The 19,213-nt window shown below is 41.1% G+C and overlaps 1 protein-coding gene across 1 annotated transcript; it reads right to left on the bottom strand.

The window, feature by feature from the left end:
* Positions 1-1,999: 1,999 nt before the first annotated feature.
* Positions 2,000-3,446, bottom strand: TWIST1 (twist family bHLH transcription factor 1). The gene is made up of 2 exons (XM_005889183.3): positions 2,656-3,446; positions 2,000-2,128 (listed from the first exon to the last, which is right to left on the bottom strand). Exon 1 carries the CDS (start codon positions 3,301-3,303, stop codon positions 2,698-2,700), a length of 606 nt encoding a protein of 201 aa, XP_005889245.3. The 5' UTR covers positions 3,304-3,446; the 3' UTR covers positions 2,000-2,128; positions 2,656-2,697.
* Between the last annotated feature and the right edge of the window lie 15,767 nt (positions 3,447-19,213).

Raw genomic sequence — 19,213 nt, 5'->3', positions numbered from 1 at the left:
ATGAACAATTTAGAAAATGGAGGTGGTTCGATGACACAAAAGAGAAAATCACCTTCTAGATGCCCTCCCTCATTTTCTAGGGCATCCTCTGTTCTACACACACATACACACACACATACACTCCACAAATAATCAGTTTCTGCCCTGTTATTTTGTAAAGAACTATAAAAATCTAAAAAAGCATTTCCTGAAGCTTTCACTAATCTTTTGGTGTAAGTAAATTCTACAGGCTCCTTATTGCAAAACATGGTCTAAAATACTTACAATAATAAATTTACAATATTGTTATGTCAGCATTCTATGATGATGTGTGAAAAAGAGGGGAAACCTTCAGGTAATATAATAACCTCAACCAGAGCTGAGCAAACACTGTTTCGAGTCATACATTTATTTGCCATAGTCATTATTTGAATTAGGCAGCAAAATTCTTTTCCAGTTTGAATACATCCCTAATTATACTTGAAGGCAATAAGCCGGATATAACTTAAGAACTTAGTGATACAAACTCACTATTTCTAATGGTATTCATTATAAAAGCTAGTATTTTTCTGGCCCAGAAATAACTAGAATGAAATAAAAAGTCAAGTACCATTTGTCCATGTTAACTCTTTTACTTAACTGATTCAGATTTTGTATACATGTAAGTAACCGGGGAAAAATTCTGTGGATAAATTTTACAAAATATACTTGCTAGTGAACTGACTAGAAAATGAACAGTTATAGCATTTAAAATTGTAACTGTTCCAATAATTAATGAAGATACTGAAAAGTCAGGTTCTTTAATTGTTTTCTGTGTAGCTGTATGGAGCAGCTTATAAGGAGCTTGCTTTCCAAATGGATATCAATATGGGAAAATATTAACTTTGACTTTTTGTTTTAGCAAACGACATTAAATGTCATTCTTTTTTGTGAGAGGAAGTTAAGCAAATTATAAGTGGAATTCTCTTATGTGGAATTAAACTTTATTTTCTATACATTTGTAGTCATTTACATGTGTATATACACATCTATCTATAGATAGGTAATTTTGATAACCCTTTATGTATACTTTCACTGAAATAAACCTATTACTTAAAAATCCTCATAAAGTGTGAAGAGTATGACAAAAACACACAGTAACAAGAGAAAATAGTGCTGACTTATACTGCTTATTTACTTATCTGTTTTACAACTGCATTCTCAAAATATAAGCAAGAGAGGTGAATAACTATTAAGTTTTTGCTGTCTCGGGACCTGATAAGAGATGAAGGAGAGATGCTAAGTTCACTGAACACCAAATGGCAATAATGATAAAGCTGTCTTTCTACATAACATGCCCCTACCTGTCAATAACTAAGTTTTTTTCACTGCTTTGTTTATATTAATGCCCTCTCACCCTCCTGGGTGTCTCCAGAGTTAAACAAGCAGGTATTTACTGCCAACTTAATCCTTTAAAAATATAGACCAAACTTTAAGGTTCTTACAATTTTCAATCATATTTATTTATTGCAGAAAAATAATGTACAAAGATATTTACAAAACAATCATAAAAATATGAATGCATTTAGACACCGGATCTATTTGCATTTTACCATGGGTCATCAATAAATAAATAGAATGTTGTTTTTTGTTATTTTAAGTTTTTTTTTTCCCTCAGAGGAAGAATGAAAAAAGGAATTAACTGACTGTGATTTTGTGAGTCAGTTTGATCCCAATATTTTTATTTCTAAAGGTGTTCTTAAAATCCCTCTGACCGTTACCATTTTAAAATGGAGAAAGTCCATAATGATGCCTTTCCTTTCAGTGGCTGATTGGCACGACCTCTTGAGAATGCATGCATGAAAAAATAAAAATAAAAACATTCTTCGTCAAAAAAACAAAAACACAAAAAAGAGGAACACAAACAACTGTTCAAACTTCTATCAGAATGTAGAGGTGTGAGGATGGTGCCGCTGCCCGTCTGGGAATCACTGTCCACGGGCCTGTCTCGCTTTCTCTTTTAAAAGTGCGCCCCACGCCCTGTTTCTTTGAATTTGGGTTCTGCTCTTCTAATTTCCAAGAAAATGTTTGGCATATATATTTATTTTTAGTTATCCAGCTCCAGAGTCTCTAGACTGTCCATTTTCTCCTTCTCTGGAAACAATGACATCTGCAAAAACCCAGAGGGGGAAAGTTGGTTATTGTTTAGGTCTCTGTGGCTGTTTTGTAAAACTAGTGAGCACTGTTCTTATCACCACCACGGAGAAATTGCGCTGAACAACCTGGAAGGATTTCAGCCCAAGGGCAAGAGGAAGTGGGTGGGCGGAAAGAAGGAGGAGGTGGAATTTGGAAACATTTGTTTTAAGGAGAACGAAAACTTAAAGGCAAAAGAAAGAGAGGCGCTGGCAAGGCTGTCCTTACCCGTGACCCTCGAATCTTTTTCAGTCTTCCCTCCTGTCACGCACACTCACGCACACGCACACCCCTCACCAGGGCGCATCCTCCTCTCCCTAGCGGGGACTGAGCTCCCTTCCAGGAACGCGCGGGGGGATGAGGTGGCGGTGCCAGGTTGGGTGTGAAAGCGGAGAGGGGAGTGGGAGACGGGGAGGAAGGCCAGGTGGACCGGGAGCCGCACCCCAGCCTTCAATCTGTCTGCCACCTGAGCGGCAAAGGGGCGCAGAGGCGCCGGGTCCTTACCTAGGTCTCCGGCCCTGCCGAGGGGGTGGGGAGCTCCGCCTGCTAGTGAGACGCGGACATGGACCAGGCCCCCTCCATCCTCCAGACCGAGAAGGCGTAGCTGAGCCGCTCGTGGGCCACATAGCTGCAGCTTGCCATCTTGGAGTCCAGCTCGTCGCTCTGTAGGACCTGGTAGAGGAAGTCGATGTACCTGGCCGCCAACTTGAGGGTCTGGATCTTGCTCAGCTTGTCAGAGGGCAGCGTGGGGATGATCTTCCGTAGGGCGGCGAACGCCTCGTTCAGTGACTGCGTGCGCTGGCGCTCCCGCACATTGGCCATGACCCGCTGCGTCTGCAGCTCCTCGTAGGACTGCGGACTCCCGCCGCCGCTGCTGCTGCCGCCGCCGCCCGCGCCGCCGCCGCCGCCGCAGCCCGCAGACTTCTTGCCACGCTTGCCTTGGGCCGGGCTGCCAGGCTCCTCGCCGCCTCCGACGCCCCCGCCCGCGGCCCCGCCGGGCCCCGCGCCGCCCCCCGCGCTGCGCCGGCTGCTGCGCCGCTTGCGCCCCCCGCGCTTGCCGCTCGGGGGCTGCTGCCGGTCCGGCTCCTCCTCGCTGTTGCTCAGGCTGTCGTCGGCCGGCGAGACTGGCGAGCTGGACACGTCCTGCATCATCTCTTGGGCGGCGACGTGCGGCCTCGCGGGCCCGGGGCAGAAGGGCGGCCCGGGGAAGAGGAGGAGAGCGGGGCGCCTCAGCCCGCCAGCTTCCCCCGCGCGCGGCGCCGGCCCGGGCGGTGCGGCCCGCGGAGGAGGGAGCGGGAGGAGGGACAGGGAGGATCTCCGCGGGGAGGGCGCGCGGGGGAGGCGGGGAGGGAGGCGGGAGGGGGAGGGGACGGTGTGGATGGCCCCGAGGTCCAAAAAGAAGGCGCCCAACGGCCGCACGCACACCCCGTTCGGCCTCCTGGAAACGATGCCGGTGTCGGCGAGCCCGCGAGGTGTCTGGGAGCTGGGCGAAAGCTGCAGACTTGGAGGCTCTTATACCTCCCGTGCAAGCGGAAAGTTTGGGGGCAGCAGTGTCATTGGCCTGACGTGGGGAGGAGGGACTTTTCGAAGTTTTATAGGAAAGTTTCCGCTTTCCAGCCCCCCTTTCTCCGTCCCCACCCCCCTTCCTCGGGGTCTAACAATTCGTTCTCCCAAACCATTCAAAAACGACCTGGCCCAGGCGGCCGGCCCCTCTGCCCGCCTCCTTGCTGCCCTCCCCCTTTCTTCCCCGCCGCCCTCCGCCCGCGGGCGCGGGGCGATTTCCTTCCGCGCCGGAGCGCGCGGGCCGCACCCCCGCACCCGAGCGCAGCCCGGGGAAGCGACCGGAGGGGACCGTACCCTCCGCCTTGTCTGTCCCTCCTGGAGCGGCTGTGACAGCAGCGGCGACACCAGCTTCTACACAGTGGGTGGAAGTCTCAGCTCGCCCCAGTACCCTTTAGGTCCGTGGCGCGGTTTGGGATTGCTGGGGCTGGGGTACTGGCAAGAATACCTGCGACGGCGGAGCCCACCCGATGGTCAGGTAGACGAGGCCGTGGAGTCCCAAGGGCCAAACCGCCGTGGCTGGTCCTAAGGTCGTGGGCGTTTCTGAAGACGTGGCCGCGCCAGGGACTGTAGATGTGCTCCTCGGCCTGTTCTCTCATCCTTCCTCGAGAAGCAGCTGGGCCTTTGTTTTCCCTCCACAGTGACCCAATCTGACGTTTCCCAACACCCAAAGGACTACACCTCCGAAGGTGCTAGAAAAATGCTGAAGTTCATTCCCCCGAAGAAGGCAGTCGTGTTCTTGGAGAAGGCAGCAGGGCAGCGCAGTGTCTTCGCCGCGGCCCTGATTGCCTGTGCTGCTAGCCCAAGGTGGAGTGCCTGTGGCCACTTCAGCCTCATCCCCTTCCCAGATAAGGCCCTTCGTTATGACTGTAAATGTCGGCTCTGAGAGAGTGAGATGGGGACTCAACATTGCCTGGACACGCGAGGCTGAGGGCTGCGAGGGCCCCCTTCCCCACCCTCACTCTCCACTCCTAGGAGATTCAGTAAGCAATTCTGTTTCGCGTGCCACAAACGCGCCGCAATTATTTGGACACTTTTACATTTTAAGCGTTTCTATTTAATAAGTCACAATGAAGAGGCCCAGAAGAAGGTGTTAATGTAGATTCTGGCAAGTCGGAAGCAACAAAAGTTGGTGAGCTGGAAAGGAAAGGATGCTGCTGTGAAAGAGAAGCCCATTTTTGCAATGCTAGGCTTTTTTTTTTTTTTTTTTTTTTACGAGTCGGGAGAGAATAACTGTTCTATGTTCATTCTTTAAGTTGCAAAGCAAACCAGAAGTCAAAAGCAGTAGTTGGTTTTCGGGGCACATTTGGGGGTGCAGAAGTTCCGTGCCCTGTGTTCTGGTACCCTGCGCAGGCCGAGGTCTGCTTACCCTCTCCATCGTCTGGACTCTAAGTAGCGAATTAACTCAGAAGCTTCCTTTTCTGGGCCAGACGGAGGGTCTCGGCCCACAGTGTCCGGAGGAGCAGGCGAGATCCCAGGCGAGGCGCGGGCAGGCCACGTGGCTGTGGCCCGCTGAGGCTCGCGGCTGCAGTCAGGTCCCAGAAACCCTGGGGTCTGGAGGGCTGGGGGCCGGTTGAAGGGTTCAGCCAAACCCTAGAAAGGGAAGTGAGGACAAGAAGGATCCATTCCGCGGAGGGTGAGGGAGGCTAAACTTTCGTGGGAGGGGCGACCTGTAGGGTTCGTCTATCACTATTTTTTACAAATATTCATAGACAATGACCAAAGCGTGCCAACATGCCTGCTTCTCGGGTCGCTGACATATTTTAAAATGAATTCCTGTCTGAAAATCAGATTCTACTTGACCTCCACTTAATAGTTTACAGCCGAGTCTTCTTAAAACAAAGCACATTCAGATAAGTCACTCCTGTGAGTGCATCTTCTGCCTACAGGATATGATTTCTTGGAGCAGTTAGAGAATAGGCAGAAATTGTTTTCTTAACTTTTGATCTCTGAGTATTCCGCAGTTCTTATTTGAACGTTACCTGTGTCTGTGGGTGGTGGTTGTTGTTTTAAGATCAATCTCAAATGTTATTTTCTACCCCTTTCAGCTGAATACTCGAAAATAAAGAGATCAAATAATTGGACTCTTTCCTTTGTGGCTATGGGTAAGCAAGACAGGAAAGTGTGGGCAAGGTAAAGGAAACCTTACCTGCCCAGGGGGAGTTGGCGGGGTGGGGTGGGTACTGGGATGAAAATAGGGGCAGAGAAGCCGAAGGAGAAACCAAGTCCACAACAGCGCAGCATTAGCTGGCCCGACTTGCAAAATCATCAATCTCTAAGACTAGTTCCGTTTAAAATGAGCCCAGCCCTTCTCTGGGCACTCAACTTCAGGAGATAAAGAGCTCCTAGCCACTGCCTACAGGGATCCCCAGGAGTGAGGCCATGCTATGGATGCCAGAATGCTTAAAATAGGGTTTAACATGAATGAACTAAACCAGAACTATCCCAGGCATGGAGTCTTCTTGACCGAGTCACATTGAATGACTTTAGTTGAGGGGGGGGGGGGGGACAACATTCTCTCCTACTCTTCAAAGGAATGAAAAATGAGGATAAAAGTTCTTGAGTGTTTAAAAGTTAGTTTTTAAACAGAAGGTTGTAGTTTGACTAATGAGTTACCTCTCAAAATGTCTGAGGCTTGATGCTCCTAACTTTGCAAACCAGAATCTTTCCTGACCCATTGTCCCATCTGTATTCTACTTAACATTTATGTAACAAATTTCTTATCGACACTTGCTGGGGCAAGAATAAAGGCAAACTCTCTTTTTATGTCCTTAAGAGTTGAATATAATTCTGGATATTTTGTATATGTAACAATAATGATGACTTCCACAATATTTGGTTTACCATATGAAAACTTATGTGGTTCTAAAATCCCAATTTCAGGCTCTTTAAAAAGGGTCTTAGGAATTTCCCTTTGGGGCTGAACTCAGTCTGACTTAAAGGATGTCAGTGGAAGACTACCTTCTTTGGGAATTCTGAATGCATTGGAATTAAATCATTTAATCTACTTCTAAAATAAATGCCCTAAAAAATTAACTGAAAACAAAAAAGTTTTTCTTTTGCAATTGGATAATTCAAAACGAGCTTTGTTTTCAAACTGCAAACTTGGCATGTTCACAGTCCTTCCTGAGGAATGTGTACTGTGTTAAAATGTGAAAAAAAGAATACTGTTAGAAGTAATAGAGTTACGAATCTCATACTCAGCATATGCAAGAAGTATGTATCTATATTCTTAAAGTTTGAATCTGCACTGGCATTCTCCTAGCAACATTTATAAATACTTTCAGAGAAGGAAAAGAAACATACATACGCTATAACATTAGCAAGCTGGTACAGTTTGGAGTTGGGACTTGCACAAAAGGTGAGCACTTGAGTATGGTCCTACTCTTTCCCCTTAGGTTTTGGATGACCTACCACCTGTTTGTTGGCTTAAGAGTTCTGTGAAATAATTTCTCTGGATTGCATGAATGAAGCACAGAAACATTCACACAGAAGGGGGCGCAGATTGGAAAAGGCTGCATTTGAGTACATCTCAGATGGGAATGTACACGTTAGATTTCATCTTGTTTTGAATACTTCACAGGGATTGGGATTGCCTACTTCACTATTTAAGTGAGAGAATTTTAAGTGGAATATAAGGGTCTGTGTCCACACAAGTGACCTGAATAATTGTGTGAAAGCAAATTCTTTTTCAGTGACACTGGTAGTTTTCAGGATGTTTTACCTTCCCCCAAAGAGGTCATTCTCTTTCTCCTTTAACGATAGTTTAATTCATGAATTTAACTGATTCTACCTCTGTCTTTCTCGATCTTCTTTAAGAATAGGATAAAAATTATGAAATTTGAAGCTTCCAATTCAGAAATAAAATGGAAAAGTATAAAGCACAAGAAATTAATTGAGTTGCCAACAGCACCTCAAATGAGCAAATAAAATTTTCAATAAATATTAATCTTTAAAATATCTGACATTCTGCACTGAAAATTAGGATGAGATTAGGAGACATAATACACAGACTTGTAGGGAGAGAAGAATCGGTGTGGAAAAGTATAGAATCTTGAGGAGTCTCCCCTCTTCCCTTTTATCACCTTATGGGGTTTGCATGCTAGAAAGCTTATGTCCCGGCTTTGCTGCCACTTAAACTGGTTGAAATACGCTCTCACTTATTTCCGAGTTGCTGGAATGACTGAAGAAATAATGTAAGAAATAACAGTTATCCATAGCGGCTTTTATCATGGCCACAATTTTCCTACATAGTAATCATTTTTATCTCTTCTTTTTAATCATCTGATGATCAAATAATTTAAATAGAAGTTGAATGATTTACATTCTGTGTTTTTCCTGCTAAAGTTCCCTTTCTGATTACTCACAACTTTCATCTCTCTCTTCATTTCAAGGGATTTCATTTTTTCACAAGTGGCTTTTCCTGAAGCCTTAAATCCTATTTCCATTGTTTGGATTAATTCTTCCTGCAAAAACATGTTGTTTTTGCCAGTGACCACAAGAGGACACAATTTCCCAGAGAACTTGTTGAAAAAGAAAGTTACAGAAGAGGAAAGCTATCAAAATACTAAACATATTACACATCAAAGAATGTCATTTGTGGAATGCCTATTTGATTTATGTTACTTTTATTAATTTTTAAAAGCATAAAAATGAGTTGGCATTCAGCTTTTAGATTTTGGAGGAAGATTTTATCTTTTTTCTTTATTGGAGAGCATACAAGAAAAGCATACATTTAAGAAAATACACTATAACCCTATCATTCTAAGGGAAAATACTACAGCAAAATTTTTTATGAAACAATTTTGTTCAAAGGTAAAATTTTTATATTAGCAAATTTTGTACAAAATTCTCAGTGACCTGAAATTCTACTTTATAAAGTTTTACAGCCATGTTTGACAGTGCAAAACAATTTTTTAAATATATTGCTATTCCAAAATGCCTTTGAAAGTTTGAGTTTTCCGCCTGGGCACTTGGGATGTCTTTACAAGAAAAATTAATGGAAATTGTTTTATGGTTTGTCAGTTATATTTTAATATACATGTAGCTTAAGACTGAAAATTATTTTTCCAAGGTATGGCAAAACAGTATATCTTAAATGTATTGACTTATAACACTTGCACAGAATTATGCTATATAATGTTTGATTTAATTTAAAACCACCTTACTCTTTCTTACTACTTTTTAATCAAGAAAAGTTTTCAGAGTATTTGATCACTTGCTAAAGTTAAGGTAAATTAAAATAAATTATGTTCTGACATTTTTCTGGTTGAATTTTGTATCTGGTGAAGTGCCATGACAACCAGGTGAATAAATCCCTGCTTTTGCTCAGTGCTTTTGCTTTTCATTTGTGTCTTTTGGTAGATAATTCCCAATCACATTCTCTGAGACCCCAGTGGAGGGACTGAGGAATGGACCAAAAGACCTGGAAAAAGAAGAAGGAAACACAAGAGAGAAGGAACGGAGTGAAAATAAGGAGATCAAGAGAAACAGAGCAGAGTGAGAGAGGTGAAAGAGGCACTGGACCGTGTGGATAAGAATGATAGCGAAAACGAGAGAACGAGGAGCAGCGCATGGGGGCTCACAAGACAAGAGAAGGAAAGAAACTAGTGCCCTTCCTGGGAAATAGAAGAGCCCTGGGATTCTTTGCCTTGGTTTCTGCTCAAAGAGACTGTTGCGGGTGGTCGCCTGTTCCTTTGTATAGGCATTTTGTTTTAAAAATCTCTGTCGTTTTCAACTCAGTAAGGACAAAAAGTAAAAAATAGGGTGGAGGTCATGAAACTTTTAATTAAAGTTGATGTTCATCTAATAGGTGAATGCCCATCTGTTTAGAATGACAATAAAGATAGTAGCAACTTGTGACCATGGATCTCAAGATGGTGGCAGGAAGGTGTTTGGGGGAGTACTGGAGCTGTTACTCCTTGAAAACTGCTGTGAACCTTGACAGGATTTCAGGAATCTTGCATGCTTGCTAAGGGTCCTAGCGCTTCAGTTATTTTTCCATTTGACCTTCCACAAAGAATATCAGACTGGGTGTTTTTCCCTGTGGTTATCCAGGATCAATGCCTTTGCCCTCCCCACCTCAGATAGCTTAGGGAAAGACAGAGCTCTAAGTGATGAAGTCTTATTTTCACTCACCACTACTCAAGACTTTGAGAAATTGTAAGGTTCTAGTTCTGCCTAATAATCCATTTGGGACACTTGAATTCTGGTTTCAACTGACCCTAATTAATTGCAACACATTTATTGATTCTTTCATAATTTAACCAAAATGCATCAGAGGCTCTATTTTAGGTGTTCTGAATAAGAAAATTTTAGTCCTTGACATCAAACATGTTCACAGTCTAATGAGAAATAAAATGGGGGTAAATATCAGACATCACCAAATGGAGCCTATTTAAGACCTGAGAGCTTCATGATAATCTGATGCTTAAATAGTCTTTCTGTCCTTTCCTACATACTTTAGTGATGTCTAAGAAGTCTCTTGGGTTACTTATTTCCATACTTAATATTATCAATTCTCCTTGTTTCTGTTATTCTTCTTAGCAGAATTGGGTATTCATAAATAATACAGTAAGCATATATTACACTTTTCCTGAAATGCACTTTATTTTAGCTTTAGTCTTGAAGGATGACTAGGGGCGAACCAAGGGAGTAGAACGGGTAGGAGGAAAGACACAGTGGCGTGGGCAGGCATGGCCCTTTCAGGGACGTGGGGAGAGTTGTGCATGGTTGGAGGTAACATGGAACACCAGACTGGTTCCAAATAGGAAAAGGAGTACGTCAAGGCTGTACATTGTCACCCTGCTTATTGAACTTATATGCAGAGTACATCATGAGAAATGCTGGGCTGGAAGAAACACAAGCTGGAATCAAGATTGCCGGGAGAAATATCAATAACCTCAGATATGCAGATGACACCACCCTTATGGCAGAAAGTGAAGAGGAACTCAAAAGCCTCTTGATGAAAGTGAAAGTGGAGAGTGAAAAAGTTGGCTTAAAGCTCAACATTCAGAAAACGAAGATCATGGCATCTGGTCCCATCACTTCATGGGAAATAGATGGGGAAACAGTGGAAACAGTGTTAGACTTTATTTTTCTGGGCTCCAAAATCATTGCAGATGGTGACTGCAGCCATGAAATTAAAAGATGCTTACTCCTTGGAAGGAAAGTTATAACCAACCTAGATAGCATATTCAAAAGCAGAGATATTACTTTACCAACAAAGGTCCGTCTAGTCAAGGCTATGGTTTTTCCTGTGGTCATGTATGGATGTGAGAGTTGGACTGTGAAGAAGGCTGAGCGCCAAAGAATTGATGCTTTTGAAGTGTGGTGTTGGAGAAGACTGTTGAGAATCCCTTGGACTGCAAGGAGATCCAACCAGTCCATTCTGAAGGAGATCAGCCCTGGGATTTCTTTGGAAGGAATGATGCTAAAGCTGAAAGTCCAGTACTTTGGCCACCTCATGCAAAGAGTTGACTCATTGGAAAAGACTCTGATGCTGGGAGGGATTGGGGGCAGGAGGAGAAGGGGACAACAGAGGATGAGATGGCTGGATGGCATCACTGACTCGATGGATGTGAGTCTGGTTGAACTCTGGGAGTTGGTGATGGACAGGGAGGCCTGGCGTGCTGTGATTCATGAGGTCGCAAAGAGTCGGACACAACTGAGCGACTGAACTGAACTGAACTGAGGATACCTGTGGAAGCAGTCAGAAATGATACAAAGTTGAGATCACAGAAACATTGTGTGCCATGCTAAGGAATTTGGGTTTTATTCTAAATGCAACCAGGAAAACTGAAGAATGTTAAGCAGCAAGAGGATATGATCAAATGTATATTTTAAATATCAGTCTGTAGACAATGCAGGGAATGAAATAAACAGTCATGGTATTAGATTTAGAAAGTCCCTGCATCAACCCACAATGTACTTAATGTAAATACATTATTTTATTATGAGAACTTACACCATTGTAGTACCTGGGGTGATGTGGACGGGATATTGAGAGAAAATGACTGGATTTAGGGAGATTTGGAGGCATCGGTTTCCTCATCTGTAAAATGAAGTAATTGGATAGATAATTTGAAAAAGTTGAAAAATATGTAAAGGATATTAGAAATTAGTCTGACTAGTCAGTATCATAGATGAGAAAGTTTTCTCTGTGACTACTTATAACTCTAAGATTCAACAGTATCTGGAACCTGAAAGCATTTTCCTAAGTGATGAGAAGGAATTTCCTTCTAGTTCTGGAAACCACTTGTGGCCAACTGTGGGCCTAAATTTTTGTGCCAGAAATGAGTAAAATAGGCAGTGAAGTGGTTTGTAGGGGGCCAGAAGGAGCGCCCTCCAAAAACTACCTTCTGTTTCCCATAGTCATGCTTTAAATCTATCACTGGTAACTCATTAAATTGGGGCCTGGCAGTGTCCTCTCTAGGCTCCTCTTTTAATTGGCAAAGTCCCCAGAGTGAGGTAACTCATTAGATCACTAACACTTTCGAGTGAATTATATTGTATGATGTTTTTCTCAAGAAGGGTGAGGTTCAGGGTAGCAGAAGGACATTGGACATTCTGGACAGGACAGAATGAAACGAGAGAAAATTGTGAAAAAAGGAAAGTTGTGGTGCTAAAGCTTTTGCGATTTTTCCAAGTGTGGGCCTTGGCCCGACACCATGGACTTGCCCTAGCATTCCATGCCTGTTATTCAGTGTGACTGAAGCTATCCACCTCTGTCTCTTGGATTCTACTCCATCTAACTAACTAGAGTACAGTGAGATGGTGGGAAACCAGAGCCTAAAGGCCTTGACTCATCACCTCCTTTTCTGTCAAGGACTTGTGTCTATTAAAGGTCTCAGGGCCTTGAACTCTTCCACTTCACTGTCAAATATCTATTAAGAGCAAACAGTAATCCATGATCTATTTGTTTTAATTACAGATAATCAGTTCATTTAAATATGGTTATATTCAAGAGTAGAAACATTTCCAGGGAATAGGAAATGTATGTAATGACTGAGAAAACAAAAATATCTAGTAATGGTTAGCAGCAGCCTTAATGACAATGTTAATTTCACAGACTAGTGTTTGGGTCTGAGGAGAAACAATTGTCAATAACACACTAAAAAAGGACTTCCCTGGTGGCCCAGTGGCTGGGAGTCTGCCTGCCAATAATATAGGGGACAGGTTCCATCCCTGGTAGGGGAAATAAGATCCTACATGCCCTGGGGCACCTAGAGAGAACTCCTTGCATCAAAACAAAAGATCCCACAATTCAGACCCACTTCAGTCAAAAATTAAATAAATAAATATTAAAAACAATGTTTTAAAATGCACTGAAGAGAAAGACAAGGATGTTTACACTGAAGCATATCAGCAAGCTTGGACCATCTGAGGAGAAAATGAATTTGATTTAATTTATTTTTTAAGTGAATAACTTTTCAAAATAGACTATAGTCTGATATAATTATTAGGAAAAATAAACTGTACTTCTAGACTTATATAACATTTATAGTCATTATATTGATTCTTATATGAAAATTTATTTTCATAATATTGAGATATTTTACATAAATTCATTAAAATATTTTACAGTATTTTGTTCAAAATTTAAATGGGAGAGTGAGAGAGAATTTCATCACAAACTTCAATAAAACTTCTCTGGTGGCTCAGATGGTAAAAGCATCTTGCAGTGCGGTAGACCCAGGTTTGATCCCTGGATGGGGAAGATCCCCTGGAGACGGAAATGGCAACCCACTCCAGTATTCTTGCCTGGAAAATTCCATGGATGGAGGAGCCTCTTATGGGGTTGCAAAGACTTGGACACTGACTGAGCGACTTCACTTTCTTTTCACTTCAGTAGAACAGAATGACTACTGGATTTATCATGTGAATACATCAATGACAGAAGCTGAATCACAATGACAAAAGCTAAATCATTCCGTTTAGCTTTTGTTATTTCTGTGAGTTAATAGGTATGGCAGAGGATCATGTCAATAAAAATAAATGGAGTAATTTCATAGAATGAAAGTAGAATAAAAATAGAGATCTAGGTAATTTTCCTAGATTAAATTAGTTGATTTTACTTAAATTTATTATAAAATTCTTAATACAGCTGCAGAAGCAGAGAAATGGTTTCTTAAAAAAATAACTTCAAGAAAAATCATAGACTACTAGGGCTAAATGAAGTTTTAGAAGTCCAGAGTACTTCTTCCTTTTCTGAAAAGGCAGAGTGGCCAAAGAGACCAGGAGAGTGAATGAAGGCCCAGATTCTGGAGCCAGTCAGCCTAGGCACCAATATGACTCAACTTCTCCATACCTATGTGCCTTAGATGTATTACTTATTCCTCTGTATTTCTTGTGCAAGGGAGATGCATATCACTAGGTTACTGTGATGACAAAGCCATAAGTCCTAACCATTTTAAGTGGTGCCTTGCACTTGATATGTATTTGATATGATTATTAACACCATACACAAAAAATCAACTCAAAATGCATCAACGGTCTACATGTGAGACTAGAAACTATAAAACTTAGAGGAAAACTTAGGCAGAACATTCTTTGACATAAATCACAGCAAGATTCTCTATGATCCACCTCCTAGAGTAATGGAAATAAGAACAAAACAAATGGGACCTAATTAAACTTAAAAGCTTTTGCACAATGAAGGAAAGTGTAAGGTGAAAAGACCATCCTATAAATGGAAGAAAATAATAGCAAATGTAGGATTAATCTCCAAATTACACACACAGCTCATTCAGCTCAATACCAGAAAAACAAACAACACAATCAAAAAGTAGGAAGAATATCTAAATAGATAATTTGTCCAAAGAAGAAATACAGATGGCTAACAAACACATAAAAAGATGGTCAACATTGCCCATTATTAGAGAAATGCAAATCAAAACTACAATGAGGTATCATCACACACGAGTCAGAAGACTCATTCTGAAGTCTGTTTTATTAGTATTTAGTATTTTCTTCCCAAGTGGTCTAATCGCCATAAGAAGCCAACCTTTCCTCATATTCCTCATGGCCTCCTTAGTGTACAAGATAGGTACTTCATAAATGTTTATTGATATTCTTTTAAAAATATATAAAAAGTACAAGTACTATCGTAGGTCAAATCTTACTCAACTTACCTCAGTTCAGTTCAGTTGCTCAGTCGTGTCAGACTCTTTAAAGCCCCACAGACTGCAGCATGCTAGGTTTCCCTGTCCATCACCAACTCCTGAATCTTGCTCAAACTCATGTCCATCAAGTTGGTGATGCCATTGAACCAACTCAACCTCGGTTGTCCTCTTCTCCTCCTGCCTTCAATCTTTCCAGCATCAGGGTCTTTTCCAATGAGTTAATTCTTCCCATTAGGTGGCCAAAGTACTGGAGCTTCAGCTTCAGTATCAGTCCTTCCAGTGAATATTAAGGACTGATTTCCTTTAGGATGGACTGCTTTGATCTCTTTGCTGTCCAAGGGACTCTCAAGAGCCTTCTCCAACACCACAGTTCAAAGCATCAATTCTTCAGTGCTCAGCTTTCTTTAGAGTCCAACTCTTACATCCATACATGACCACTGGAAAAACCATAGCTTTGACTATATGGTCCTTTGTCAGTAAAGTAATGTCTCTGATTTTTAATATGCTGTCTAGGTTGATCATAGCTGTTCTTCCAAGGAGCAAGTGTCTTTTAATTGCATGACTGCAGTCACCATCTGTAGTGATTTTGGATCCCAAGAAAATAAAGTCTGTCACTGTTTCTTTTGTTTCCCCATCTATTTGCTATGAAATGCTGGGACAAGATGCCATGATTTTAGTTTCTTGAATGTTGAGTTTTAAGCCAGTGTTTTCACTCTCCTCTTTCATTTTCATCAAGAGGCTTTTTAGTTCCTCTTCACTTTCTGCCATTAGGGTGGTGACATCTGCATATCTGAGGTTATTGATATTTTTCCCAGCAGTCTTGATTCCAGCTTGTGCTTCATCCAGTCTGGCATTTTGCATGATGTACTCTGCATACAGGTTAAATAAGCAAGGTGACAATATACAGTCTTGATGTACTCCATTCCCAATTTCGAATCAGTACATTGTTCCATGTCTGGTTCTAACTGTTGCTTTTTGACCTGCATACAGATTTCTCAGGAGGCAAGTAAGGTGGTCTGGTATTCCCATCTCTTGAAGAATTTTCCACAGTTTGCTGTGACCCACACAGTTAAAGGCTTTAGTGTAGTCAACAAAGCAGAAGTAGACGTTTTTCTGGAATTTTCTTGCTTTTTCTCTGATCCAACAAGAAATGGATGCTGACAATTTGATCTCTGGTTCCTCTGCCTTTTCTAAATCCAGCTTAAACATCTGGAAGTTCTCGGTTCACATACTGTTGAAGCTTCGCTTGGAGAATTTTGATCATTACTTTCCTAGTGTGTGAGATGAGTGCAACTGTGCAGTAGTTTGAACATCCTTTGGCATTGCCTTTCTTTGGGATTGGAATGAAAATTGACCTTTTTCAGTCCTGTGGAAGTTTATCAATCCTCAGTGTTATACTAACTGTACATTTTCATGAATATACTTGAATGACAGTGAAATGGAGTAATATATATTACTTAAAAATCAAGAGATTAAAAACACTTTAAAAATATTAATTTGGAGACTGTTTCCTCCTACAAATATTCAATCAAATATCACTACTAACTTGATTCTAAAATTATTCAATAAACATATCTGGTCCTGCTCACCCAAATGCTGTGGCTAATAGTTAGGACAACGTTTTATTTTGTAAAGGAGCACCAGTCAGACATGTACAAATATTGGTTTGGAGGGGGAAAAAAACTATAATAAAGCAAAAATTATCTGTAAATTCTCCATTTTGTTTTCTTGAAGAAACTGAAGCAGTTGACCCTGAGCTGAAAGAGAAGGAATGAATGCCTTACAGCTATATAATTTCAAAGAGCCAGAGGTATGTGTACATGGGAGGAAGTACTAAGGAAAGTATCCTATCTGAGGCTGTAACCGTTAGAATAGGAAGGGTTGTTAGTTCTCTGACTACTGAATTGTCAACCCTGTCCTTTTCTTGCTTTTGTAGGATGGCACAACCATTTCAGGAGTGATCCATTCTGGTTATGATATGAAAATGTGACTCCACCATACATGTCAGAACTCAAAACTATTCACTTGACAACATCTCTATGTAGCAAAATTAGTGCTGACCCAGTAATTTGGCAAGGCCAATGGCATATAGACTTCTCTTTGGGGGAAGAGAGACTAGTAAAGAGGCTATTATAAAAATCTAGTGAGAGATGACTGTGATCTAACCTGGGGTGGTAGCTGTGGAGGTTAAAGTGGGAAAATAGAAGTGGTCACATTATAGGTATATTTAGAAGGTAGAGCTAGCAGGATTCACTAAAGATATGAGGTGTGTGAGAGAGAAATCAAGAATGATTCTAAGGCTTTTTATTTGAGCAAAAGGAAGGGAGAGTACGCAATCACTGAGATGGAGAAGGCTGTGGTGGAGCACATTTCCAGGGAGATATAGAGTTCAATTTCAGACATGTTGAATTTGAAATGTCTGTTAGAAATTCAAGTGGAACTACTGGGCAGGCATTTGGACAATGTGAGTCTGCAGCTTTTGAGAGAGGTTTGTGATGGAGACAAATGTATCAGCATACAGGTAGCCTTTTAAAGTATGTAACTGAAGGAGATCACTATGAAACTAAGTGTGTGTGAGGAAGAGGTGAAGACTGAAAGCAAAGTGGGGGCATGGGGGAGATGGTGATCACTGTGCCGGAGAAAAAAAATAAATCATAGAAGGGGTATAGAGATTGATGGGAAGGGTATAATATTTTTGAAATTAGACATAATTTATTCTCCTAAGAAGGTGCTATGACAAATTGAGAAGAAGTAATAATCAATAATAAAAGACATAGGGGTTTCTCTGGTGGTACAGTGGCTAAGACTCTGCACTCCCAATGCAGGGGGCCTGGGTTCGATCCCTGGTCAGGGAACTAGATCCCAGATGCCTCCACTAAGAGTTTGCATGCCACATCTAAGACCCAGCACAGTCAAATACATAAATAGATATTTAAAAAATAATAAAAGATGTAAAGAAAATAATTCTCTAGAGTAGGAAAACAAATTAACGGAATTCATAGACTGGAATGGCAAACCATATTCCAGGCAAAGTGAATGAAAATGGGTTCATACCCCCAAATGTTCTTCAGTTCAGTTTAGTCGCTCAGTCGTGCCCGACTCTTTGTGACCCCATGAATCGCAGCACGTCAGGCCTCCCTGTCCATCACCAACTCCCGGAGTTTAGACAAATTTTAAATATTGAAGATACAGAAACCATCCTGTAGGCATCCAGGTAGAGAACATAGATTACTTACATAGGAGTAAAAATTGGACTACTTAGGTCTTCTCCATAAGAACACACGCCAAAAGTATATTGTAGTCCAAGAAGTTCATACTTTGTCAAAGTCACATTTACACACAAAACATGTGTGGAAGCACTCAGAAAATAGCATTTTGTCTTCTTAACAACAACCAAAAGTCAAGTATACTCTTAGCTTACTGAGAATGACACAGAACTGTGGTGAACAGTGGTATAAGGAAACCCAGCAATTTGAACATTATCAATTATTATAAAAAAGACAACAAGAGTAAGTGCAAAACTAAACAAAAAACTCTTAAAGGAGAACTTCTTATAAACATATTACGTACTTATAAATACACACTTAATTCCAGAAAAATATTTGAGGTAAATGGCATATTTCAAAAAACCAGCAAGATGAAATATGTTAAAAACAAGATAAATGAATCAAAGGAAAAAAAAAAAAAAAAGAAAACAAGGTATATAAAGGAAAACTTAGTTAAGTTAGCAGAATGTATATTTCATATCTTGTTTTTTTTGAGCATTTATAGCTTATATTTAAGAGGCCTGGGACTCGAGGAAGCTAGCTATCTTTCTGTTCTATGGTATTTTTAATGGTGGATTAGACAGTTGGCTCTAAGACTAGTATACAATGTGACCGGGTATCACAAACAATTGTAGGTCTACAGGGTCCATGAGGAAACACACACACACAGAGTCCAGAAGTCCAACTATTCCTGGTATTGTGACTTGAAAGGTGTTTTTTCCACTTAAATTCACTGGAGAAGAAAGTATTGGGTATTATAAAGGACAATATCCTTGACAACATCTGTATATTAAACTCAACAAATTTCATAGAGCTGTTCTTTTTTTTAAAATATAAATTTATTTATTTTAATTGGAGTTTAATTACTTCACAATATTGTATTGGTTTCTTTTTTTAAAAAAAATATCATTTCAAATCGATTTTATGATGTTATGGTGGCAAAAGTGATTTACTAACAAGTAATTTTTGCAAAGGCTAATGATATCTTTCTGATTGCATGGTTTAAACCTTTTACTAATTTGGGGGACCTTAAATACTACGTATACTTCTGGCTATCTTCAGTAAATATTGTCTTTTTTAGCCAATATATTGAAAGTTATTGAGAAATGGTTT

This window comes from Bos mutus, chromosome 4, assembly GCF_027580195.1.
Source record: "Bos mutus isolate GX-2022 chromosome 4, NWIPB_WYAK_1.1, whole genome shotgun sequence".
Lineage (NCBI taxonomy): Eukaryota > Metazoa > Chordata > Mammalia > Artiodactyla > Bovidae > Bos > Bos mutus.
Note: the sequence above shows the minus strand (reverse complement) of the source record. Positions and strands in the feature narration are given on the sequence as shown.